The following is a 26,713-nucleotide window of genomic DNA, read 5'->3' as shown; positions in this document are numbered from 1 at the left end:
TTCAAGTAGTGGTTAATGAGGTCTTGGTCTGTCGGGTTGAAGCGAAATCCCAGAGGAAGATCTTCAAGTTGTTGTGGAATTATTGAAGTTCGACCTTCTTCGTCTGGGCCGCAAGGTGTTACGAGATCTTTGTCAGACTCCATGGCAAGTAATTAAATTCTTCAATATGAAATACAGAGAATTGATTAAGGTGACAAAAACAACAAGAAGCTAAGATATATACATATATAATCTCATGGATGATCCAATCAAATCCATTAAATGATATACCGTCTAAATTTTAAAATATAATTTATCTAATATATGATATAAATAGTATAAAAGATATAATGATATTCTTGAAACTATCTTTTTAAACAGTATTTTGGATAGAAAAATTGTTAAATTGTACTAAATATGATATATTGGATAAAATTAGAAATAAAATAATAATCTTATTTTAATTTATCTTTTGCACGTCTTATTTTTAAATATTCAAATAATCGTATTTAATTATTTGCGACCACAAAATTCAGTTCTTAATTAACAAGCGATTTTACTAGAGTATATCATTTGTGTCATGATAAGTACATTTTTAGACTTCAAATATTTATAATTTTGAATCCATATATATTTCATATTATAAATATATATAATATTTATAATATTATAAGTCTTTCTTGTGTCGTACAGTAAAAATTTTCAAAATTCTAATCACCATGTTTGTATTGAATAGTGTAACAGAGTCGTGTAGTCTCCATCTTTGAGTGGTTTCAAGAAAATTTTTTAGAATTGAAAATTTCGATGTATATTCAGTTTTATTGTCTAATTAGTGTAATAATATAATGTAATGAGAGAACAATTTGAGTTAATAACGTTGATCATATCAATGTATCAACTTCTATGTAGTGTTTCTAAACATTTTAAAAAATAAAATATATTGTATTTTCATCCTCGAAAAAGATGAAAACCGAACAAAATTTTGCTTTTAAGCTATTTTGAACCAATGACATGATTGCAGTTCCACATCAATAATTTCCGATATCAGCTCTATGAGTTAATAACCTTGATCATATAAAAATTGTTACTGAGATTGATATTTAGATCGATTACATGTCTCTATGTAATTAATTATACATGAGTCATAACTCGAATTAGATATACGGTGGTTTTCAATATAATAAAAACCATAAAATTATCGGTTAAAACTAAACAAAATGGAGAAGATATATATAATATGCCCAGGAGGAGGAGGGGTGCAAATGATCTGCCATGTCCATGCGAAAAAGGACTTGTCCGGCAGCTGAGATGGTGAATCTCTCGTGGCCCACACGAAGTGCCGCACGTGCATGCCTACGACTTCGGCCTGTGCGAGTGCTAGCTGATTCTGGAAAACTTCTACTTGTTGATGCAGTGATGATATTGTCACGCTCAAAGACCGGGGTTAGTCGACACCGATTTTATTCGACAATCACATAATCGTCAAACAACAAGCGTCGCGGTACAGTATATACCAAAATCGGTTTATTTATCATAATCAACAAAATGATTGTGTTTAAAACTTAAATGCCAAGCTGAAAAAAATGTCTTAACAGTACGGAAGCGATAAACATAAACTAGTCTATAAAACTTCGGGGATATCTCGAAATCTTTTACTATCCCCAAAATTATTGTTGTTCATCTTCTTCCATTTGCTCTTTGTTCTTATCTGAGAGGGAAAGAATTAAGGAGTGAGTATTTTAAGAAATACTCAACAAGCGGAGACCCGATCATGCACATACATAACAATATACATGATTTTGAAGGAAAGAACATATCATGCATAAATAATTTCGTACAACATACTTCATAAACATAGACATTCTTTCTTATTCTTAGGCACTGAGATTCATCTACTTTTCCATGGTTTACCGACGTCAATCTCTAATTTTTACTCATCTAAGGGAGCGGGGCCATATAGTGGTTACATCCCCACTGCGTAAGGGTCATGTCATATATTTGTGATTTCCTTTCATATTCAGTGGAATCCTCGCCGCGCCATAACATAATTCACATGATCATCATATCAAGAAGGGAAAAAAACGAAAATAACAATGCTCGGTCGAAATTTCAAAGAAACAAAAGAGCGCGTAATAATTTCATGATTTTAAATCAAACTCACTTACAAAGAACAAGTGTGGCAAACAAAAATCACTTACGAAAGAATATATAAATAACAAAAGCCCATTTACGAAGGACAAGTGTGCAAATTATATTATAGCAAAAACCTACTTACTCGGTATTGATCTTAAGTAACATGGAAGATGATTAAGTGGGATACTCGAACTCCAATGTTGTCCACTTGCCTCAAACTATAGGAACTAGGCTGCTGCATGTGCTTCCACGGTTGGTCAACTTTTGTGCTTGGTCGGTGGTGTGAGTTCTCTATCATTTAGCCACTATTTATAGACCAATATGAGTAGTTGAAAGATGCAGCATTTACTACTCATTTAATGGCTTTTAATCTCGATTTTAAAGGCATTTAGTGGCTATTAACGGTGGTCAATTGCTCATTAAACTGTCTGTCACAACTCGTCTCAATAATGATAGATAAATGCTCATTAAATCGGTCGTTACGACTCGTCTCAATAGTGGTGGTCAAATGCTCATTAAACCGGCCGTTACAACTTGTCTCAATAATGGTGGTCTTCAAAGATATAGTCTGGACATACCTGTACACTGGGTTTCTCACTCTTGCATTAACTTCATACACGCCTAGCTGATCCTTAGGTAATTCTTGCATTAATTTTCTAGTTTTTAATGGATTATAGATTAACTAAATTCAAGGGAATTTTTTTTAAAATATTTTATATTTGGTTTTTTCAATTTTGATTTTTTATATTATTAAAATTAAGTTTTAGTATGGTATCTTTATTTTTTGTTATTTTGGTAATTTATTTTGTTATTATATTTTTTCATAAAAATTCTTATGATAAGTCAGCGACACATGAAGAAACATCTAAACTTCTTCGAAAAGCAATATAAAATACTAGAATTGAAATTTTCCATGTATGTTTGGTTTTATAGTCTAGTTTGCACTTCAGTCGAACCCTTTCCCGCATACAATATATGCATTTGCACTTCAATCGGACATCTTTTCCACATACACGTTTACTTGTTCTTACGTACGGCGGCTCCGCTTTATATTTGTTGAATGTTGGTTTGGTGTTGTGGTTGTTGGATGTGGAATGAAGATGGATTTGTATGTGATGTTGTGCATTGGATGGCGGGAAGGAGTTTCCTGTTGGTTCTTATACTCTGATCCAAATAATCCTACTCATTTCACCAATTTTCAGTAAAACAATATGTTGGCTTAAAAACTCCCAACTCATAATTATTTCTCAATCGATTCCCTAACTAAACAAAATGAATCCAATATGATAAAAGTGGCTTACTGGCCAACTTTATTTGATCATTTTCATTTTTGAATCATAACCAACAAGTATTTACATTGGTGGTCCTAATGTTTACTTCAAATAAAGTCTTACAACAGGGAACTAAATACATACAAAAATGGCTAGTTAGATTATTTTTATACCAAAATCAACTTCTAGGATCTCTTGTGGTTCGCATAGCACTCTCATCCTACTTTTTTTTTTCTTTCTTTACTCTTTGTTATCTCGTCCGATTAGTTCATCTCCCCGCTCTTTGTAATTTTTTTAAACATCCACTATTTAAAACGCCAATAAATTTTATTTTTATCTTTTTATTCTTTTTGTAAGCTAAATTTCGAAAATTCATAATTTATGCATGCATGCAAAACTGCTGAAGATTTATCATTAAAAAAAATAATGTAATCCAATGATAGATAAAATACTGCAGTTAAAAAAATTACACCGAGTCGACAACACTAGATTTACGCTAAAAATAAAATAACATGAAACAAGTAAAAATTCTCACGACCATCAACATGTCAAAACAAAAGCGTATAAAAATAATCGTGTACACTCCTGTATCAAATCATGATGTGCGGAAAATATATGGTCATCGGGTTGCATGCATTCAGCCCCGCCTACTCAGACTTCGGCACCTCCAGCCTCCTCATCAACATGCTCACATGCATCATTCATACCTAGTGAGTCTAAAGACTCAACACACTTATAACGATATAATGAATACATATACATAACATGCAACCGTGAAAAGTACTGTAATAACATAATTTCATTATCTTAAAAGCACAAACGTAAACATGTCGTAATACAGCATAACGTGTCAAAACATGTCTCATCATATCATCATATAAATATACAATTACATTATTCGAATTCAGTTCATTAGTTGTCACTTTCATATCAGCTCTAGTCGTATCTGCTCTATCATATCAACTTCATTCGATGGATTCATCTACATATAATTGGGGTACCCGGCGACGGGGACATCAGCGACAGTATTACTCATCCACTGAGCCTTGGCCTTACAGCTCATTGTATACATATATCGTCAATCACAACCAACTCTCATCCTTCAAAAATATCATCATTTTCATCACTTATCAAAATCATGCATATACGTAATTTTCCTTAAAATTAAACATGCAATGTATTTTTCATAATTTCATAAAAAGTCATAAACATGATATCGTATACATTGAAAACATGTCAAATAATGTTTAGGGCGCTGCCAGGACTTCTAACTTGACCCGGGTGCAAAATGATCATTTTTCTCCTAGAAACCCAAATTGACCATTTTACTCCTGGACCTCTAAATTTCGACCTGAGGTCAACAAAACACCTTAAAACACTTCAAAACATAATTATAATCATTTCTTAGACATAAACTCGAGCCCGTTTCAAACTTATATGATTCAATTTAAAACATGAACTGGGGTCCCGGTTTTAACCTAAATCGACCGAAACTTAGCCAAATTTTTCCCAACTGGAACCTTGACATAACCCTACATGACCAGCTTCGAAATCACTCATTCAAGACCAATTATGACCCACGAACCATGCCCAAAGGTTGCTGAAAATTTCCAGCGCGTTGCAACTTCAAACCTTAATACACTAAACTTGCAAACTTTCGACCCCAGGCCCTACCGGCTCTAACCAGCCTTGGACCAACCCTTCATAGCCCACCTTAGGAACCTTCTGGACCAACCTAACTTGTGCACATAGTCCCATGCACGCTTCTGAATGTGCCAACCTGATCACCCCCATAACGAGCCCTAACCCGACCACCCATGAGATAACGCCTTTGATTGGTCCTACAGTCCCAACCAGCAGCGTATGGGCCATCCTAGACCATGAATCAGACCCACTAGTGGTTGGAACAACCCCTCATGCCGTCGGCTCCAACAAAATCCCACGATCTACAACAAACCGAGCCAACACTACAACAATGCACCGATTGGCCATTGCCTAACCCACAAAGCTTCAACTCCATCACTTAAACACCATCTTACTTGACGTGTACAGCCCCTTAGCAACGTAACTTGGAAGTACCCTTGCACAAGAATCATAAAATTTTATGCGTAAACATGCAGATTTCATGACAAACTGAATGCATAAACGATTTAATATGCAAGAACTATGAAATCTTTGTACTTGGCATGCATATCAATATATATACAACATGAATGATGAGAAAAGGATGATACATAGCATGTCTTAACGTTTTTTTGCTCAAAAACAAGAAGATACGCGCGTAGGGCTAGCACCAGAGAGGCGGGGAAGAAGCTTGCTTGAAAAATTGAGAGAAAATCGAGACTTGTAGCTAAAGAGAGCTTCGAAAAGGTGGATGCTGCTATGAGGTGGGCGGCCGAATGGATTAGGTTAGGGTTAGGGTTTGATGGTGTAGGGTTTAAGTAAAAATGAAAACACTAATTGGACTTAATTAAATTTTAGAAGGAATAAAAAGAGTTTTGAGAATATTAAGCATTAAAACAAACCCATCAAGCCCAATAGCACTCCCGAAAAATATTTTGTTTAGATACATTTTTAGAAAATATTGTATGAACCCTCAAAAAGTCCAATGATTCGCTAAATTTTGCGTACCGACTAAAAATATGTCCCGATGAGTAAAAATACCCACTAAAGCCCATTTTTCGAAAAATACACTTAAAAACACTGCATGTTAAATAATTAAAATTAATTATAAAATAAAAAAAATTCCTGATTATCCCCGTCTTCGTTACTCGTTCGAGCACGAAATGCAACTTAATACCCTAATGCACGAAACTTTAAGATACACATAAATACATAAAAATCATTAGAAACATATTTTAATAAAAACCCTAGATCGTATGCTGTCAGGTTACGTTGTTCGAATTCCTAGACCTTAGATTTTTCCTCGCCATATTTTAGGTGGCCTAAAGGCCTACCTCATGGGTTTGTCGCTGCACATGCAAACAACCAATTTATATAGTGGTTGTACGGCCTACGTTATCAATGATTTCTCATGACATAAGAACATTAGAGACATCAACCGAATGCAAGTATATAAGTGTCCATAAGGCCAATTCCATACGCATCTAATTTCCTTTCAAGTAGCCCGAAAGTCACTGTGGACTCGAATTATCATTATTCAACAAAAGTCGATCACTGCAAGTGGCTATAGAGTCCACTTGGTTCCTCATATTTCGCAATATGCCAATAGCAAAAAACAAAGATATGTCGAAGTGGCCAAAGGCCAACTCTCCACTGGGTATCTGCATTTCTGCTTGCTTTACTTACCTCATCTTTCTATTTCTTCCCTCACGCTTGGAAAGTACGTCTTTAGATACTTTTCATTTATGTATCTTTTGTGTGGTTGGTCATCTAAACTTGATAGCCAATATGCATTTATGTCTAACACCTTATGCACTTTGAATGGCCCCTCCCAATTGGGAGACTATTTCTGCAGCACTCTATCTTTTGTTCTAAAGGCAGTGTAGCCTTCCACACTATTTCCCTTTCATTGAAGCTTTTCTTGTTAAGTCTCTTGTTGTAGATTCGCGCAACTTTATGTTTCTGCAATAGTAGAGCATTGTATTCTTGAATTCTCAACTCATCCAATTCTTCTAACTCCACGATCATTGTTTCATTATAATGTTCAGGGGAAAGTTTATTTTTCTTTGTCATTCGCATTGATGGCACCATAATTTTCAATGGGAGCACTGCATTGTGGCCAAAGGTAAGGGAAAACGGGCTCACTTTAGTGGCAGTCCTCTTGGATGTTATGTATGCCCACAAAGTTTCGGATAATAGTCGTGGTCAATCCCTGAGATTCTCTTATATCATTTTTTGTAGAATCTCTATCAAAATTTTGTTAGATGCTTCAGACTGCCGTTGGATTGTGGGTAATGAGGGGATGAATTTCTCGATGTGAATCCATATTCTTCCACAAATTCCCTCATATATGAACTCGTGAACATTGTTCCTTGATCTGTGGTTAATGACTCTAATTCCAAATCTACGAATGATATTCTCTTTCACAAAGTTAATGGCATCCCTTTAATCCGTTTTCTTCAAAGGCATTACTTCTACCCATTTAGCGAAAAAATTTGTGGCCACAAGGATTAACGAGTGGCCTTTAAATGATGCTAGGTAAATTTTCCCTATTAGATCCATGATCCAGCCTTTGAATGGCCATGATTTGACAACGTTGTGCACCTCACCCGTCGAATTCTTTGGATGTTTTTGTGCCTCTGACATGGTTGACATCACTTAGTATATTTGATGCAATCTTTCAAAATGGATGGCCAATAATAGACATACCTTCTTATCAACCATCGCATCTTCACTTTCGGACATGCCAAGTGTAAAAATACATCAATTTCTGTAAAAAAAAAAATTAAAATATAACTTCTAAAAATCACGCCGATTATGGATACTAAATTTGATCGTTCGTTATAGTCTTCTAAACAAATACCATGCTAAAACGAACGAAAAGACAATAGAACTTGATGAAATAAAATTCCAACATGATTATATATCAACAAATCTGTAGAAAATTACAGAAACATGAAAAATATAAAAAAAAAATTGCTACAATATGTACGATGATGTAAAAATATGACTGAAAAAACTTGACTAAATCTATGAGAATTCTGCAAAGAGTTGCCTCGAGTTTTTGTGATGTATGTTCTCTCTGTTTTGGCGATTGCCTCTTTTTATCTACTATGTGGTCCAGTTTCTTCCACTCTTCTCATGACTCATTATTTGGACATGTTCATTTCCCATTATCTCCTCCCATTCTGCACGTTGTTTGATATACTCAAACAAATTTTGAATTAATAGATTTCTTATTTTATCTGCTTCTTCCCTTTATCTTTTTCAGCTTAATTTAATTTTAGACCTAATTAAAATAGCTCAACACACTAATATTATAAATCTCTCGTATTATCAATAAATGATTAGGAAAATTCTAAATTAAAAAAAAGAAAAGAACTATGACCATGAATAAGGGCATCTGTATCCGTTCTCATTAATCCATGTTAATAACTCTCCATCTCCTCAAAAAGTATGGGGTCCACGAGCCACATATTCATTACATTAACAATTTTCCATTATTAACACACACCCACATTCATTTAATATCAACTTTCATTATTTATGAGTCCCACTGTCAATTTACTCATTTTTTTATTTTTAATTATTTCAATATCTTTCAAATATTTTTAAAATTTTACAACAAATATTACTAAAAATAATTAGTATTATTATTTTAAAAATAACTTAATTCCAATATTCATTAAAACCGTCGCAAGTAGCGACTTTTGTTAAAAAACCGTCGCAAGTAGCGACTTTTGTTAAAAAACCGTCGCAAGTAGCGACTTTCATTAAAAAACAGTCGCATGTAACGACGCTTTTCAAGTTGCGACGGTTTACGAAAAACCGTCGCTATTTGCGAAATAATGCCGTTCATTCTGATTAATTTCTTGGCTGCCATGTCACCCAAAATTAATAACTTCTACACCCACATTGATGCATGAACATTAATGGGCGTTAATAATAACCCATTAATACACCAATGTGGGTGCCCTAAGGGGGGCGTATTTTTTCTATAATTTCAAAGACTTTTAATGAATTTTTTTAAATGATAGACTTTTGTGGAGTTGATGGATTTTTATTGACTTTTATAGGATCTCATAGACTCTTATAGATTTTTTTTCAAGATTTTTGCAAAATTTTGTAAACTTTTTCATAGAATTATGTGAATTTTGTAGTTTATAATTGTGATTTATTTTTTATTAGTTTTTTAAAATAATTATTGGACACAGATAACCTCTTCAATTTTAAATTATTATTTTTATTTATGAATGTAAATGAATTTTACTTACTTAAATGTTAAATCAATTTAATTTGTGAAAAACGACAAATAAACTATCCAATTTATTGAAATCAAAATTTCAATTTGTTATGTCAATTCAACATATTAATGAATAATATTTTTATAAGTTTATAATAAAATTTTATTAAAAGAATAGTTAAAACAATTGAGCATCATTATCTAGTTCAATTTGAAATTCATCAAATTGACACTTCTTTCAAAAAAACTTGTGTAATATAGCACATGTCAATACAAGCCCTGTTAGGGATGAGAAAAAAATACCAAATTTTCGGTTTATCAAGATTACCGTAACAAAAAATATTGAATTTACCGAAGATTTCAGTACGATACGGTAACATTACCGAATTTTTCGGTACGGTAACGATATCCAATTTGAAAATTTTGGTATATACCGAAATATCGGAATAATATACAAAAATTTTAAAATATATAATATTTTAAAACAGTAAATTATAATTTTTTTAAAAATGTAAGGTTTTTTTGGTTTGATATACCGAAAATTTTGGTACAGTATCGATATAAATTTGCTTATACAATAATTTAAGATATAGATTAACTAAAATTAAAGAAAATAATTAAAAATAAAATGTTATATAATAATCAATAAAAAAATTAAATTTTAATATGTTTTAAAAAAGTACAATAAAAAGAAAAATATAGATGAGAAAAGAATGAAAATTTGTATTGAATTTGGGAGATTTCTCAATTAAATGTACATCCAAATATTTAGGTTGAATCAAAGACTTTTGTTGACATTTCATTGTTGTACCTTAGGCTATAATTCTTGTATTAGAGTCATTAAAAGTCTATTAACATTTTGAATACCACATGACTTTTTAAAGTTCTAAAACAGTTTACATTGAATACCACTAAATTTTATAGAATATATAAAAATCTAGTTTAAATACCTCTAGACTTTTAAACTCCATAAAACTAATTAAAAATCTATAACCAATATAACCTTCTAAAAGAAAATACAAGCTATGACCATCACTATCACCGACACATTTTATTCTCGATAAAAAAAAAAAAATTCTTTTAAATATAGACCATTTCTCTTGCACAATATTGATTTCTCGATTCAAAATTTTGGATAAACCAAGGTAAAAAATATCATATCATATCCACATTCACACAAATTTCAAATAATCCCAGGGAAAATTCTTCATATAAAACAGAAAAGCCATCACATTGCATTCACATTCTTGATTCTAACAATTTCCCACAAAAGAAACCAAAATAACCCAGAAAATCACACATACATATTCCGCCTCTATCTTAAGCTCTCTCACCCCTAATCCTCCTCGCTAACTGAATATCCTTAGGCATAATGGTGACCCTTTTAGCGTGAATAGCGCACAAGTTCGTATCCTCGAACAGACCCACCAGATAGGCCTCTGCAGCTTCCTGAAGTGCAGCCACGGCGGAGCTCTGGAAGCGAAGGTCGGTCTTGAAATCCTGGGCAATCTCCCTCACAAGCCTCTGGAATGGCAGCTTCCTGATGAGCAGCTCAGTGCTCTTCTGATATTTCCGGATCTCCCTCAGAGCCACCGTCCCTGGGCGGAATCTGTGAGGCTTCTTCACGCCTCCGGTGGCCGGGGCGGATTTCCTCGCCGCCTTCGTCGCCAGCTGCTTCCTGGGTGCCTTCCCGCCTGTGGATTTCCTTGCCGTTTGCTTCGTACGCGCCATCTATGGGGATTTCTGGGGATGAAAAATTAATGGGATTTCCTGCTACTGGCGAATGAAAATGGTGACGTTCCTTAAGATTTTGGCTGGAATTTAAAGGTGAAAATTGAGAGGGAATTGGGGATTCTCTTTAGGGAAATGGAGAACCCGGGCTGTTGGATTGGATTTGCGTGGACGGTTTTGATTGCGATCCGAGTGTTTAGTTGAATAGCCAATGGAAAACGATATTTTGTGGGTATGTTACATATGATTTTCACCGTTGATTGTTCTGTGTTTGATGGTTTAGATTGATTGAAGTAAAACTTCTTGATTCTACTAACGGGCTCGCTTTAATAATTTACTACTTATTACTCGATAGAAAGGCAACAAGTAGGGATGTAAGTGAATTAAATTGTCCGTGAATTATCCGATCGAAAAAAATTTGTTTGAGCTCGTTTAATGATGTCCTTTAATATAAACAAATCAAGCTCAAACTTTACAATATTCGGCTCGTTAGCCCGTGAACATGTTCATTGGTAAGTTCAATAGTCATCTCTTAGATTAAAAAATAATAATTTTGATATTTGATTTATTGATTTAACACGTTATTGATGAAATACATAAAAAAAAATTTAAATTATTTATTATAATAAACTTTCAAATTTTAATGGGAATGTTATATTTTTCTCTAAATATATAATTTACTTTTTAATGAATTTAACGAAGATTTAAATGTATAATTCATATTTATTAAGACCGTTTAGGCTCGATAAAAGTTTGAATAAGCTCGTGAACCATGAATATATTCGTTAAATAAAGCTCGAGCTCGGTTCGATTATAAATAAGTCTAGCTCAAACGTTCAAGAGTTCGGCTCGACTCGATTACAACCCTAGCAACAAGCGTAGTTTATGTTCTACCAAATATAATAATATTATTTTCAAAAAAATATAATATATATATAGTATCATATTTTTATTGAATATCATTATGTAAAGAAATAAATTTCTCTCTGGTTTTTCTCAGTATTCATCTATTATGAATTTTTATCGGACCAGATCAATCCGATATCTGACATCTTACAAGATTGGTTCGTTTAATATCCCCCAATCCGGGACCAAGTTATCTATTATGAATGTTTATTGGACCAGATCAATCTGATATCTGACATCTTACAATATTAGTTCGTTTAGTATCCCCTAATCCAGAACCAGTTAACTTGGTCCGAAACCGGTTGGTAACATCCCTTCCATCTATAAAAGAGAGCAATAATCTCTTGTAATTTGTATTTTTTTGACTCCTCAACAAACTATACTTGCAACTTGTAATCCCCTTAGCCAAAAGAGAATCAAGAAAATATAGGGTGTCAGTAATGTAATGGGGTGGGTGGTGCTCATTTCTCATCTTGATCAGTTCCATCAGCAAGCTTAGTGTCCACTATCGAGAGGCCAGGAGTCGTGCATAGCCATATGTGACCGGGTACGAATACATTAACGAGTATCTTTGCATGTGAGAAACACATAAAATAAGGTTGAAATTTTCGATTCTCTACAATGTAAAGTGTAAGCTTAATTGTGATCTTGTTCCACTAAAATGTCTGTATTTGATTCGATTAAATTTTGTTATGCACCACGGGTTTATATATATATATATATATATATATATATATATATATATATATATATATATATATATATATATATATATATATATGTATATATATTCTTTTGTTGTGAGTATGCATACTCGCATGACAGTGTGGTACTTTTATTTAATGATTTATATTTTTTTATTTAATTTTTCATTATGTAAATTATTAATTTAATTAAAGTTTAGAAATAGCTCATTATTGAATTGTGAATTTTTTTTTTGTGTCTTATAATTTTTACTAAAATAGTGAAAATTGAGTCCTATAATTGGCATCAGAGTAAAGATCATGAGTTTGATTTTCACTGATTGCAATAAATGTAATTATCAAGCTAGAGAGAGATTTCTTGGTACAATAATTGTCTCTAATGGGTAAAGCTATTGAAACGTGGTATTTGAGCTGTTGTATGATTATACAAAAAATAGAAAGGGAGGAAGAAGTGTCATTTTCATACAACGAATTCATTTTTCAAATTTAATATATTATACTAAAAAGTTATATTTATTATTCAAACTATATAAATGCAATAGGTTTTCTCAAAATAAGGATACACAAATTATTTCATGAATATTTATAAACAGTTAAAATAATTAAAGATATTATTATCTGGAGATAATATCAATATGATATTAGTAATTTAATTGTGCTTATATGCTTTATGAGTTAATATGAAATATTAAAATAAATGTCATAAGAGTCGGTAAAAAGATGATTTATCGTCAAAATATTATTATTATAAATTACAAATAAATGACAACATTCAATCAATTTTTTCTAGTACTCAATACTTTTATACGTTGGTTGTTATAATAAAATGCAGTTTATATATTATCAACTATAACTGTTTAATAGCTGTAAAAAAAAACTATAAGTGTTTAATAAATTAAAGATGACTATGAAAGTAGAAAATCCAATAGAAATGATAGTCACTTTACCTAAAAGAGAAAAATAGCCAACAACATTGTAAATAAGGAAAAAAAATTGGAGACCATTGATTGCCCCAAAAAATGTAGGCAAAAATTTGTGTGAGACGGTCTCACGGGTCATATTTGTGAGACGGATCTTTTATTTGGGTCACTCATTAAAAAGTATTACTTTTTATGCTAAGAGTATTATTTTTTATTGTGAATATGGGTAGGGTTGACCCGTCTCACAGATTATGATCCGTTAGACGATCTCACATGAGACTCACTCAAAAATGTAATGATTGTAAAATATAATAAAATACATGTATTTTTTAAGAGAATATGACAAATAAAAAAGAAAATAATATGATAAAAAAAGATATGAGAAAGAAATTGAGTAATCCAATTTTTTTAAAAGATTAAACATATTTTTATCCAAATTAGTTACATATAAATAATTAACATGAATTGTCAAAATTTAAAATACTATTGACGTTATCTTTTGGTGATTTACTAATTTTGTTTCGAATTCTAATTACTCCAACCAAAGTTTCGCGCGTGCAAAATCCAAATAACCGAAAATATTCATCAACCTCTAATCTTATGTGAACCATGTAGTGACCTGTTCTAGAATCACCTACTAATCAGAACTTAAGCATGCAAAATTAACATTTAAAACTGAATCAGGTAAACAGCGGAAAAACAGTAATACAATCCAATCGAATCTGTAAGTACAAAATACTAAAACAACCAGATCGAACTAAATACCAAGAACAAATACCAACAACTACAGGTCAACCTCTGCCAGCTCCCTGTCCACTCACTCCTGGACCGTCCAACCTGAGACCTGCCCCATCGAATAGGGTGTCCAAAACAGAGATAAACCGAGGACGTGAGCATAAAACGCTCAGCACCGAAAGCATGAGTATACAAGACTATGACATGCATGTATGCAAAATGTACTGGATACCAGGATCTGGGTATATCGAAATACTGCTCAGGTAAATGACGTCAAGGTATGTAGCACTCTGCGCCGTCGCACCAGGAGGTGGCTCCCATACCAAAATAAACCTGTGGATATACCGGTGACTTGACCACCGTCGGCCAACGGGGTCCAACCATCCACAACAAACGAGGGCTGAGCACCCTCTCAACAGGCTATCTCAAAAATAGTCAGGCTCAACATGATTATGCAAATGCCGCATAATAAACCATGCATCATATGACAGATAATAATGCAACATATAAACATGCAACACATAGTAAAGCATACTCAATCCTGCTATCTCGGATAGTACTTTCGTACCTCAAACCAGTAGATTCTAGCAATCAGTCCTAGAATCAAGTCTGCGTCCGTAGTCAGCCCACTGATGCCGCTAGCTCCCAACTAGAGCACAGCTCCGCTACAAAACCAGTAGCTCCCCGCTAGTGCCTAAACCTCGGGAAAAGACTAGAAACCCATCAGAAACGACCAAAACGCTCTGGAACACTCGGAATTGGCGAGTAACAAATGAAGCCTCGCGCCTCTATTTATAGACAACGATCGGACGATCCGATCCACTTCGGACGATCCGATCCACTGTACACTTCGGACCTTCCGAACCCTTATCGGACGATCCGAACCCTGCATGTCTTCCACGTGTCCAGACACCTGTCTTCGGACGATCCGAACCCTGATCGGACGATCCGAACTCTGCATGTCTTCCACGTGTCCAGCCACCTGTCTTCGGACGATTCGAACCCTCTTCGGACGATCCGAACCCGCTTCGGACGATCCGAACTCTGTTCGGTCCTTCCGATCCCACCGAAATATATTTAATCCAATAATTAACTCAAATTAGGCATCGGGATACTACATTCTCCCCCCCTAAAAAGGATTTCGTCCGCGAAATCGAGTCTGAAGAATGACAATTTTGAACAACAATACATTCAACTTAAGAATGAATTACAACTGAAAGTATAACTGAAATTACAATCATTACTGAAAATACTACAACTAGAACAACTCTGGATGCTCTGACCGCATGCGACTCTCTAGTTCCCAAGTAGCTTCTTCAGTACCTCGGCGCTGCCACTGCACTAAGACAAGAGGAATAGTCTTATTCCGCAGTACCTTATCCTTCCGGTCTAAGATCGAAACCGGTCTTTCCACAAAAGACAAATCCGGATTCAGCTGAACTTCTGTCGGATGCAAAACATGAGACTCATCCGCTTCGTATCGTCTCAACAAGGACACATGAAACACATTGTGAACACTAGACAGATACGGTGGCAAAGCTAATCTATAGGCCAAATCTCCCACACATTCTAAGATCTCAAAAGGACCAATGAATCTCGGAGATAGCTTACCTTTGAGTCCAAATCTCAGAATCCTCCGAAAAGGTGATACCTTGAGAAACACTTTCTCGCCTGCATCAAAATGAAGAGGTCTGTGCTTGGAGTTCGCATAACTCGCTTGTCGATCCTGAGCAGTCTTAATCCGTTGTTTGATCACAAGAACTTTGTCCATGGCCTGCTGAATCAATTCTGGACCCTCGACCTGTCGTTCTCCGACTTCTTCCCAGAACAGAGGAGTACGACAACGTCGACCATACAATGCTTCAAACGGAGACATACCAATACTCCTATGAAAACTGTTGTTGTATGCAAACTCTATCAGCGGCAGATGATCCTGCCAAGCAGGCCCGAAATCCATCACACAAGATCTCAACATATCCTCAAGAGTACGAATAGTCTTCTCTGACTGACCGTCAGTCTCTGGGTGATATGCAGTACTCAAACTCAAGGTAGTGCCCAAAGCTTGCTGAAAGCTGCCCCAAAATCTAGATGTAAATCGAGGATCTCTGTCACTAACGATACTCACGGGCACACCATGAAACCGTACAATCTCCTGAATGTACAACCGTGCCATCCGATCGAAAGTGAAATCTCTGTTATACGGAAGAAAATGGGCAGACTTAATAAGCCGATCCACTACCACCCAGATAGCATCTCTATTCCCCACAGACATAGGCAAGTGAGTCACGAAGTCCATCGTGATATGCTCCCACTTCCACTCCGGAATAGGAAGATTCTGCAACAAACCTCCAGGTCGTCGATACTCAGCCTTCACCTGCTGACAGACAAGGCACTTGGAGACATACTGATAAACATTACGTTTCATACCTTTCCACCAAAATCGAGTCCTCAAATCCTTATACATCTTGTTGCTCCCTGGATGAACACTCAACTTGCTACGATGAGCCTGGGACAAAATCTCTTCCCTCAAAGTGTCATCTTCCGGTACAACAACACGACCAGATAAGCACAAAAGACCCTCGGACTGATAGTGGAAACCAGAAGTATTATCTCCATCAGCCAACCGAGCTAATTTCTGAATCTTAAAATCAGACATCTGAGCATCTCTAATCCGAGAATACAAAACTGGCTCGGACAAAATAGTAGCTATACGGATACTCTCTGTTCCCTTCCGATGCTTACAATTGAATCCCATCGAACAGAAATCCTGAATAATCCCAGAAACAGCACAAGTCTGAAGAGCAGATAACCTCACCTTGCGACTAAGAGCATCGGCCGTGAGATTCGCAGATCCTGGATGATACTTGATCTCACAATCGTAATCTTTGAGTAGATTCATCCAACGACGCTGACGCATGTTCAACTCAGCCTGAGTGAACAGATACTTCAAACTCTTATGATCGGTGAAAATCTCAAATCGCTCACCATACAGATAATGGCGCCAGATTTTCAAAGCAAAAACGATCGCTGCTAATTCCAGATCATGAACAGGATAGTTTTCCTCATGAGACTTTAACTGTCTCGACGCATAAGCAATCACATGCTCATTCTGCATCAGAACACACCCTAGTCCCTGTAAAGAGGCATCGGTGTAAACACTGAAACCACCAGATCCAGACGGTAAAGCCAAAACAGGCGCAGATGTCAAACGTCTGCGAAGTTCCAAGAAACTCTCTTCGCACTCTGATGTCCATTCAAATGAAACATCTTTCCGAGTGAGCTGAGTGAGTGGCTTAGCAATCTGAGAGAAGTTGACAATGAAACGGCGATAATACCCAGCCAATCCCAGAAAACTGCGGATCTCGGCTACTGTCGTCGGACGCGACCAGTTCAATACCGCTTCCACCTTACTTGGGTCAACTGAAACTCCCTTGCTAGAAATGACATGACCAAGGAAAACAACCCTGTCAATCCAAAACTCACATTTACTCAACTTCGCATAAAGCTGATTCTCGCGAAGTGTCTGTAAAATAATCCTTAAGTGTTGTGCGTGTTCTTGCTGATCATGCGAATAGATTAAGATATCATCTATAAACACCACAACAAACTTATCCAAGAATTCCCGAAAAACCCGATTCATCAGATCCATAAAAACTGCTGGTGCATTCGTCACCCCAAAAGGCATAACCAGAAACTCATAATGTCCATACCGGGTCCTGAATGCAGTCTTCGATATATCTCCCTGATGAACCCGAAGCTGATGATAACCAGACCTTAAATCAATCTTGGAATACACAGAGGTACCTTGCAGTTGATCAAATAAATCATCAATCCGTGGCAACGAATACTTATTCTTTATCGTCGCACGATTTAACTGCCGATAATCTATGCAGAGCCGCATAGAACCATCCTTCTTTTTGACAAAAAGAACTGGTGCTCCCCACGGGGACACACTGGGTCGAATATACCCCTTGTCAAGAAGATCCTGCAACTGCTGTTTCAATTCTTGCATCTCCGATGGAGCTAAACGATAAGGAGCTCTAGAGATTGGTGCCGTGCCTGGCACTAAATCAATGCCGAAATCCACATCCCGAACGGAAGGAAAACCAGGAATCTCCTCGGGAAAAAACATCCGGAAAATCGCAAACTACTGGAATGTCACTGATACCGACACTATCTGCGGACGAATCAATAGCATAGATAAGGTAGCCTTCCCCGCCCGACTCTAAAGCACGACAGGCTTTCAGAGCAGAAACCACAGGCATCGGGGGTCGCGCTCCCTCTCCATAGAAAAACCAACTGTCGTCCTCAACTGGACGAAACTGCACAAACTTCTGATAACAGTCCACAGTAGCTCTAAACACAGTCAGCACATCTATTCCCAGAATGCAATCAAAATCCTCCATCACAAGAATCATCAAATTAGCAGTTAAAACATTACCCTCAAACTCTAGAGGACAACCCAAAACTAGACGTTTAGCTAGCACCGAATGACCCATCGGTGTGGAAACAGATACCACAACGTCCAAAGAAGTGAAAGGTAATGCATGACGCTTAGCAAATCTCGCAGATATGAATGAATGAGATGCACCAGTGTCAATGAGAACGTAAGCAGGTAATCCACATAATAAAAATAAACCTGCGATAACTCTCTCGTTCTCCTCAGCAGCCTGATCCTGGTTAAGAGCAAAGACCTGCCCTTGAGTACGCGGTCGGAGGTTAGAACCCTGAGTAGACTGTCCCTGCTGTGGCCTCTGATGAACTGAAGCCTGAGAACCAGATCCTGATCCTCCGCCCGTCTGTGGACAATCTCTCTTCATGTGGCCCATCTCACCGCACTTGTAACAAGCACCCGCAACCTTGCGACAACGCTCCGTCGGATGATCCTTCCCGCAGTGCTGACAGGGGCCCCTCTTCTTCCCAAAATGGTGAACTCCTCCAGATCCAGAGGAAGAAGAAGTAGATCCAGCCTTCTTAAATGCTTGGGCGCGGGGACCCAAAGAACTAGTAGGACGAGCAGACTGCAAGGCTCGACCTCTCAACAAACTGCCCTCATCCTGGCGACAACGATTTACAAGGCCCTCATACGATGTCGGATCATCGCAGACAACAACCCGATCATAAATCTCCTGATTGAGGCCCTGAAGAAAATGGTTATACTTGGCCATAGCATTGTCACTGACATGCGGAACATATGGAAGCAACTCAAAGAACTTCTGCTGATACTCATCAACAGACAAACTTCCCTGCTTCAGATTGATCAACTCAATCGCCTTGGTCTGCAGAAGAGCTGGCGGAAAGTAAAGCAGCATGAAAGCGGCTCGGAAATCGGCCCAAAGAACTCAACCCTGTCGCTGAACTATCGGTGCAGAGGTAGACCTCCACCACTTGCGCGCACCACCCTCCAGTAAGAAATCAAGGGTATCAATCTGCTGCTCCGCCGAGCACTGAAAAGTCTTGAAGCAGCTCTCCATCCTCTCAAGTCAGTTCTCCGCAACATCCGGGGTCTCACCGCCTGAAAGAGGTTTCGGCCCCATCTGCAAGAACCGATGCATACTAAAACTCCGAGGCTCATCACGACGGTGTTGACGACGTTCTCGGTGCTCTCGACGACGCTCCCGATCGTCGCGGTCTCCCCAGCGTCCAACGCTGCCATGACTACTAGCATCGTCGTCAAAACCAGACATCTCTTAACTACAAAAGTTACCAGAGATTAAACCCAAAAGAACAGTTCTAAATCCCAAAATCTTAATGCACGCTCTGATACCATAAATGTAGTGACCCGTTCCAGAATCACCTACTAATCAGAACTTAAGCATGCAAAATTAACATTTAAAACTGAATCAGGTAAACAGCGGAAAATGTAGTGACCCGTTCCAGAATCACCTACTAATCAAAAACTAAGCATGCAATTAACCTAATTAAATATAATCAGAGATAACAGCGGAAATATGGCCAACAACAATAGTTATACAACCCAATCGAAATCGAAGTCTAGACTAACTCAAAATGAAATATCCAGTACAACCATATCGAATCAAAACAATACCGATAACTAAACCAACCAGCTACTCAACGTCCTCCTCCTGCTCCTCCTGAGCTGTCCAACCTGAGGCCTGCCCCGTGGGAATGGGGTATCCAAGAATAAACAAAACCGAGGACGTGAGCGATAAGAACGCCCAGTACAAAAGTATGAGTATACAGACCTATATGAAATGCACATGCTATGATATGATACCAGGGTAGTCAAGAAACAGGAATCACAAAGGATCTCAAAATGCTCAGTCTAGAGGCGCCAAGTGGATAGTGCCGCGCGGTCCAACCTCTGGGTCACTGCATCCACTACAAGACAGACGTGGACCTAAAATGTCCCGGACCACCGAAGCCCTCCCGACCCGTCGGCCACTGTGTACTCTCGGTGTCCATGCGTCCACAAGACAGGGCTGAGCGGCCCCAAGATATAGCTTATCTCGAAAGAGATACAGCTCAACAGTAAAGGCTATCTCGAAGGAGAATACGGCTCAACATGAAATGCAACGTGCAGTAATAAACGTGACATAATAGCATGCATCATATGACATATATCAATGCACCACATAATCATGCAACACATATAAGAATGTATACTCAACCAGGATATCTCGGATAGTACTTTCGTACCTCTATCACAGCAATCCTAATCCACTGGAACCACCAGACAACAGGTCTAATCCAAGCCTATTCATCAAGTGAAAACCATCACTAAACTTATCTACCAGACTTAACTAGATAATCCTGAGATAAATACTGATAAAATTCCAAACCTTCGTCCGTCGCTAGCCCGCTGATGCCGCTAGCTCCCAACTAGAGCACAGCTCTGCTACAAGACCAGCAGCTCCCCGCTAGTGCCCAAATCTCGGAACAAGACTAGAACCTGTCAGAAACGACTGAAATGCTATGGAATTCTCTGAATTGGCGAGTCAAAATGAGGAAATCCGACCACTATTTATAGGCCATGTTCGGATCGTCCGAACCCTCTTCGGAACGTCCGAACTCTTACGTGTCCATCAGCTCTTGACAGCTCATGATCGGATCCTCCGATCATACACTTCGGACCGTCCGAACATGCACGTGTCCATCGACTCTTGACACCTCATGTTCGGATCCACCGAACTCACTTCGGACCTTCCGAACTCTTCGGTGCTACCGAACCATCTTCGATCCGTCCGATCATGACCACGGTCAAAATTACACATTAAACCTTCTTAATCACCAATAATCCGTTAATTACCCAATTTGGGATTCGGGCTACTACAGAAAAACAGTAATACAATCCAATCGAATCTGTAAGTACAAAATACTAAAACAACCAGATCGAACTAAATACCAAGAACAAATACCAACAACTACAGGTCAACCTCTGCCAGCTCCCTGTCCACTCCCTCCTGGACCGTCCAACCTGAGACCTGCCCCATCGAATAGGGTGTCCAAAACAGAGATAAACCGAGGACGTGAGCATAAAACGCTCAGCACCGAAAGCATGAGTATACAAGACTATGACATGCATGTATGCAAAATGTACTGGATACCAGGATCTGGGTATATCGAAATACTGCTCAGGTAAATGACGTCAAGGTATGTAGCACTCTGCGCCGTCGCACCAGGAGGTGGCTCCCATACCAAAATAAACCTGTGGATATACCGGTGACCTGACCACCGTCGGCCAACGGGGTCCAACCATCCACAACAAACGAGGGCTGAGCACCCTCTCAACAGGCTATCTCAAAAATAGTCAGGCTCAACATGATTATGCAAATGCCGCATAATAAACCATGCATCATATGACAGATAATAATGCAACATATAAACATGCAACACATAGTAAAGCATACTCAATCCTGCTATCTCGGATAGTACTTTCGTACCTCAAACCAGTAGATTCTAGCAATCAGTCCTAGAATCAAGTCTGCGTCCGTAGTCAGCCCACTGATGCCGCTAGCTCCCAACTAGAGCACAGCTCCGCTACAAAACCAGTAGCTCCCCGCTAGTGCCTAAACCTCGGGAAAAGACTAGAAACCCATCAGAAACGACCAAAACGCTCTGGAACACTCGGAATTGGCGAGTAACAAATGAAGCCTCGCGCCTCTATTTATAGACAACGATCGGACGATCCGATCCACTTCGGACGATCCGATCCACTGTACACTTCGGACCTTCCGAACCCTTATCGGACGATCCGAACCCTGCATGTCTTCCACGTGTCCAGACACCTGTCTTCGGACGATCCGAACCCTGATCGGACGATCCGAACTCTGCATGTCTTCCATGTGTCCAGCCACCTGTCTTCGGACGATTCGAACCCTCTTCGGACGATCCGAACCCGCTTCGGACGATCCGAACTCTGTTCGGTCCTTCCGATCCCACCGAAATATATTTAATCCAATAATTAACTCAAATTAGGCATCGGGATACTACAAACCACCCCATATATAAATAGAAAATATTCATCACCTCTAATCTTAAAATACATCAAAATCCGAAAAACCGAAAACCTCAACGGGTCATTTTTACATGATATATCACATTGAAGTTAGAAAGATAAAAAAATCTGGATTCGAGACAATCGGTTTCAGCCAATACTCGATGTTTTTTTCTGTATCCTTAACTTGAAATAGTAAAGAGTAAGCAATTGGAAACGAAATTGAGCGTAGTGGGGATGGAGGTAAGGGTAAAGTGGAGCTTTAGAGGGTCCACAGAACCAAACCCACACAAATTTTCTCAAGAATTTTGTGGTCGTTCGGACATGCAATCAGGTGGGAATTGGACCACATTTAGTCCGATCCACGTAAGGGCCTCTCGTCTCCCTTTCTTGCTCGATTCGGTTGTACGTACAAAATCTGCACCTAACCCCTTGCCACTAGTTCAAAATCTCAAATACAGATAACCTCTTTTCTGACGGGAGTGTCTGATTTGGAGGAGTAGGTGAACGTTTGATCAATAGTCAAGAGTTTGATTCCTTTTACCAACATTTTCTCGGGTGAACATGTAACACATGATTAATTTTGTCCAGTACGTTTTACCTGACTAGCGTGGTTTGCATACTATTACGTTAGTCCGGAAGTTTATCTAGTGCACATCGAAATGCAAACGAATTGATCCTCATCCAACAAACAATGTTTTCTGAGTTGTGTTAATGTTTTGACGTCAGAAATAAGCTCCAATTATTTCAAAATATATATACCGGCGCGACTGTATTTGAACATCAATTTATTTTAATTAAATCCTAATTTTATCATCTTAACTAGTGATCGATGTCTTTATTCGGAAATAGAATATATATAAATTACAAAATATATGAATGCCATAATCTTATATTTCATAAATCATACATCCAGTTCCACTTGCTGGCATCCAAAATGATCATTCTACCCTTAGCGCCACCGCAATCTATACAAGACTTCTACTCCAATTAGGTTCCAAAGGCATGCTTGATATCCCCACTTAACTCTTCCTCAGAAGCATTTCTTGATCCTAATATTCAAACCGTTCGATCTATAGTCTCTGCTTCGTCAAGCACTTACATTTTGCGCGATTTTCAGAGAGCATCTGTGAAGTTCATAAATCCCGAAAAATTGGACAAGAAAATAGTGAAAACAAATGGATTTTGTCAAAAAATATGAAGTTCTTGAATTTAAAGTCACTCTAGATGTCTACCTTTACTTCTGTCTGAAGATCCTTGATGTAATCAACAGCTAAATCCAACATATCTGCTGTATTCGTTTGCTGCACGGATCGATCAAAACGTAAAGAAACGTGACGTGGTTCGATTAGCATTTAGTGTGGGGAAAATTTGGTGTACCTTATCCATATTGGGAACAAGTTCTTGCAATTTCCTCATACGCTCACTGATCTTGGTTCTTCTAACCTGAAATAATTTAATCAAGCTTTACGAAAAAAACGAAAAGCTTGACACTTCGAACGCCATTTTTATCTAAGAAATCGTTACTCTTTCAGCAATGCTTCGAGGATGTGTAGCACAGCCCCTTTTCGCTCTGATTCTACAAGGTACCGAATCTTGCAACAGCTTTTCCATCGCAGATATTTCGGCAGAACTTTTCGGTAAACTTAGGTGATGAGACAACAGAGTCGTGGGACGGTTTCTGATTCCGGTGTTCTGCTCATTACAATTCATGATTTTAACATCATAGAATGGAAATAGTCTGAAAAAGAAAGACAAGGAAGGGTCTGAATCACAATACAAGAACCTGGTCATCTGAGGTATTCACACTCTTGTTTGCTTTGTGGAAACTATCGGACATAATCTCTGAGTCGTCCCATGAGGTAACGGAGAAACGTCCTTGAATATATTCGTCATAATCAGCGCGGTTATCGTCAAAATGGGTGTCACCTGGACAGTTATCTCCGAGGCCGTTGCTCGAAACTTCAGATATTGGAGCCATGATTCCTGAAGAAAAAGAAGGATGCATTGAAGAGAAAAGTGGTGATGTTTCTGCCTTAAGCCCAAGATTGCCTATTCCTCTCGTTGTAAAGAACTCCGTCAAAGTTTAATCCGTTCCGAAAACTCAATTTATAAAACATTTGCTTCTGTTTATCAGATGGAAGCTACAAAAATTTATTAAGACACAACCGAAAGAAATTTTTTCCTGTATGATAATTTAGAAAAAAGACAAATTACGGGTTGGAATTTTTTTTTTTTGAATAAACTTCTGTTGAAAAACCTGCCATAAAAATTGCCAAATGAGCCATAACAAAGCAAAAAACATTACCATTTTCTATATTTATGCTAGCAAATAGTCCAGCTGGTGAACTGCTATGTCGGATGAGATTTGAGCCCCCGCCGACGCCACCACTGATGCAGCCTCCGCTGCCACCGCTTTCCATCTTGATCTGCGCGACTCGATTCGAGCTAATGGGACCTAGTAACCTGTTATACGAATTGTCCATGACAGAATTTGCAACTTTGGAGCTATGATTCTGATACATCAGCTGAGAAACTGTCGAATAATCACAGCTTTTCTGCCTCTGCAACTGATTAGATTCTGTCTCCTTCCTAGGTGGCAGAAACGGAGGATTCGCTTGAGATTGTGACTGTAAATGCAACTGCTGTTCTTGAATACTGTCCGAAGAATTCATGAATCTGGAGAAGATTCTCTGTGTCTCAGGACTAGAAGCCCGGAGGTTGAAAATCTGCTCCAAATCCTCCGTTTCCAATACGCCATGGCCGGAAGAATCGTTTCTGTTCAAAAGGGTGGCAAAATATGAACTCGGAGCAGATCGATACCGGGTTAATCCAGAGCCTGTTTGCTGCTGCGTCTGCATATTTTGCTGGAACTGCTGCTGTTCTTGCGGCCGCTGATGATTGTTCATCAAATTGAAGTTTCAAAACTCGGCTAAAAAACAGAAGAATTATATTGGAGGGGAAAATTCAAAGAAAACCCAAAAACGAAAGAGTCGGAATCAAGATTCTGAGTCCCTCAGATCTCACATGCATTGGGATTTTCTATATAATCAATCACAATACCCAAAAAAAAACCTTAGTCCGCAAGTCATTCACATATATATTCCAAGAATCTATCTATCGAGGATCCATCAATATATATAAACTACTGGAAACTAGATATTGGAGACGAAATGATTGAAATGAAGATAATAAGATAAGAACACCATCCACAAATTAAAGAAAAGGGAATATATAGAAATCAAATTCAGACAGCAAAAGCCAGAGTACTTCTTTTAACAATATAATCATGATCCATAGAAGTAGTGGAACTTTTTTGTGCAATAACTTAATTCTTTGTTGGAAAAGTGTCTCCAAATACAGAGTTCAGAGTGGAGGAGAAGTGGAGATTGTGGTTGTGGCAGACTGGTGATGGCCTAATGGGTTTCTTGTGTGATAGAGAAATAGAGAGATGAAAATGGTGTAGCCAATGGGAACTCAGAAATCCAGTGATCACAGCTTTTCTTTTCTGTTCTTTTCTTTTCTTTTTTTTTTCTTTTTAAATTTCCCCCATTAATGAAGCATTGAAATTTCTCAACATTTTTAGCCCTTCCTCGTTGTACTTTAGCTTCACATAGGCCCACATCAGGGAGAGACTGGAGTGTAGATAGTATACTTTTATTGTAATTTTCACCTAGTCGCATTTAAGTTTGAACCCGAAACATTGTCTAAAACTTGAGAGGTTGATACGGATGACTTGTAAGTCATCTGCATCTCCTCGTACTCATGGAAAAAATAGCCTAGACATTCTAAAATCTCCAGAATTTTGTATATATTTTGCTCGCGTCCTCTAGCCGTCTTTTGGATCTTTATGGTTATTTTTGTTGATGAAACCAGAATTTGGAGACAAAAAAATCGACATTACAGTGTAGGAAAATGTTCAATTGTTTAATAATTGCCCCATCACTGTTTCAAAGTTTCGCAAATATATTTTATTGTCGGAAGCATAAATTAGTTACTTGCCTCGGCCT

General features: G+C 37.7%; 2 protein-coding genes across 3 annotated transcripts; both read right to left on the bottom strand.

Annotated features, from left to right (window-relative positions):
• Positions 1-10,437: 10,437 nt before the first annotated feature.
• Positions 10,438-11,057, bottom strand: LOC140833455 (histone H3.2). The gene has a single exon (XM_073197789.1). The coding sequence runs from the start codon at positions 10,978-10,980 to the stop codon at positions 10,570-10,572; it is 411 nt and encodes a 136-aa protein (XP_073053890.1). The 5' UTR covers positions 10,981-11,057; the 3' UTR covers positions 10,438-10,569.
• Positions 11,058-23,513: 12,456 nt separating this feature from the next.
• On the bottom strand, positions 23,514-26,249 carry LOC140834160 (transcription factor bHLH122-like). Of its 2 annotated transcripts, XM_073198837.1 has the most exons (7): positions 26,016-26,249; positions 25,012-25,597; positions 24,490-24,689; positions 24,231-24,398; positions 24,084-24,149; positions 23,939-24,007; positions 23,514-23,830 (listed from the first exon to the last, which is right to left on the bottom strand). In XM_073198837.1, the coding sequence occupies exons 2-7, from the start codon at positions 25,562-25,564 to the stop codon at positions 23,777-23,779; spliced, it is 1,110 nt and encodes a 369-aa protein (XP_073054938.1). In that variant the 5' UTR covers positions 25,565-25,597; positions 26,016-26,249; the 3' UTR covers positions 23,514-23,776. The 2 variants fall into 2 exon arrangements, with proteins under 2 accessions (XP_073054938.1, XP_073054937.1); XM_073198836.1 differs by having other exon boundaries at positions 23,515-23,830; positions 25,012-26,249.
• Positions 26,250-26,713: the final 464 nt, after the last annotated feature.

This window comes from Primulina eburnea, chromosome 6 (genome assembly GCF_022965805.1).
Source record: "Primulina eburnea isolate SZY01 chromosome 6, ASM2296580v1, whole genome shotgun sequence".
In the NCBI taxonomy this organism is placed as follows: Eukaryota; Viridiplantae; Streptophyta; class Magnoliopsida; order Lamiales; family Gesneriaceae; genus Primulina; species Primulina eburnea.
This window is presented reverse-complemented; position numbering and strand designations above follow the sequence as displayed.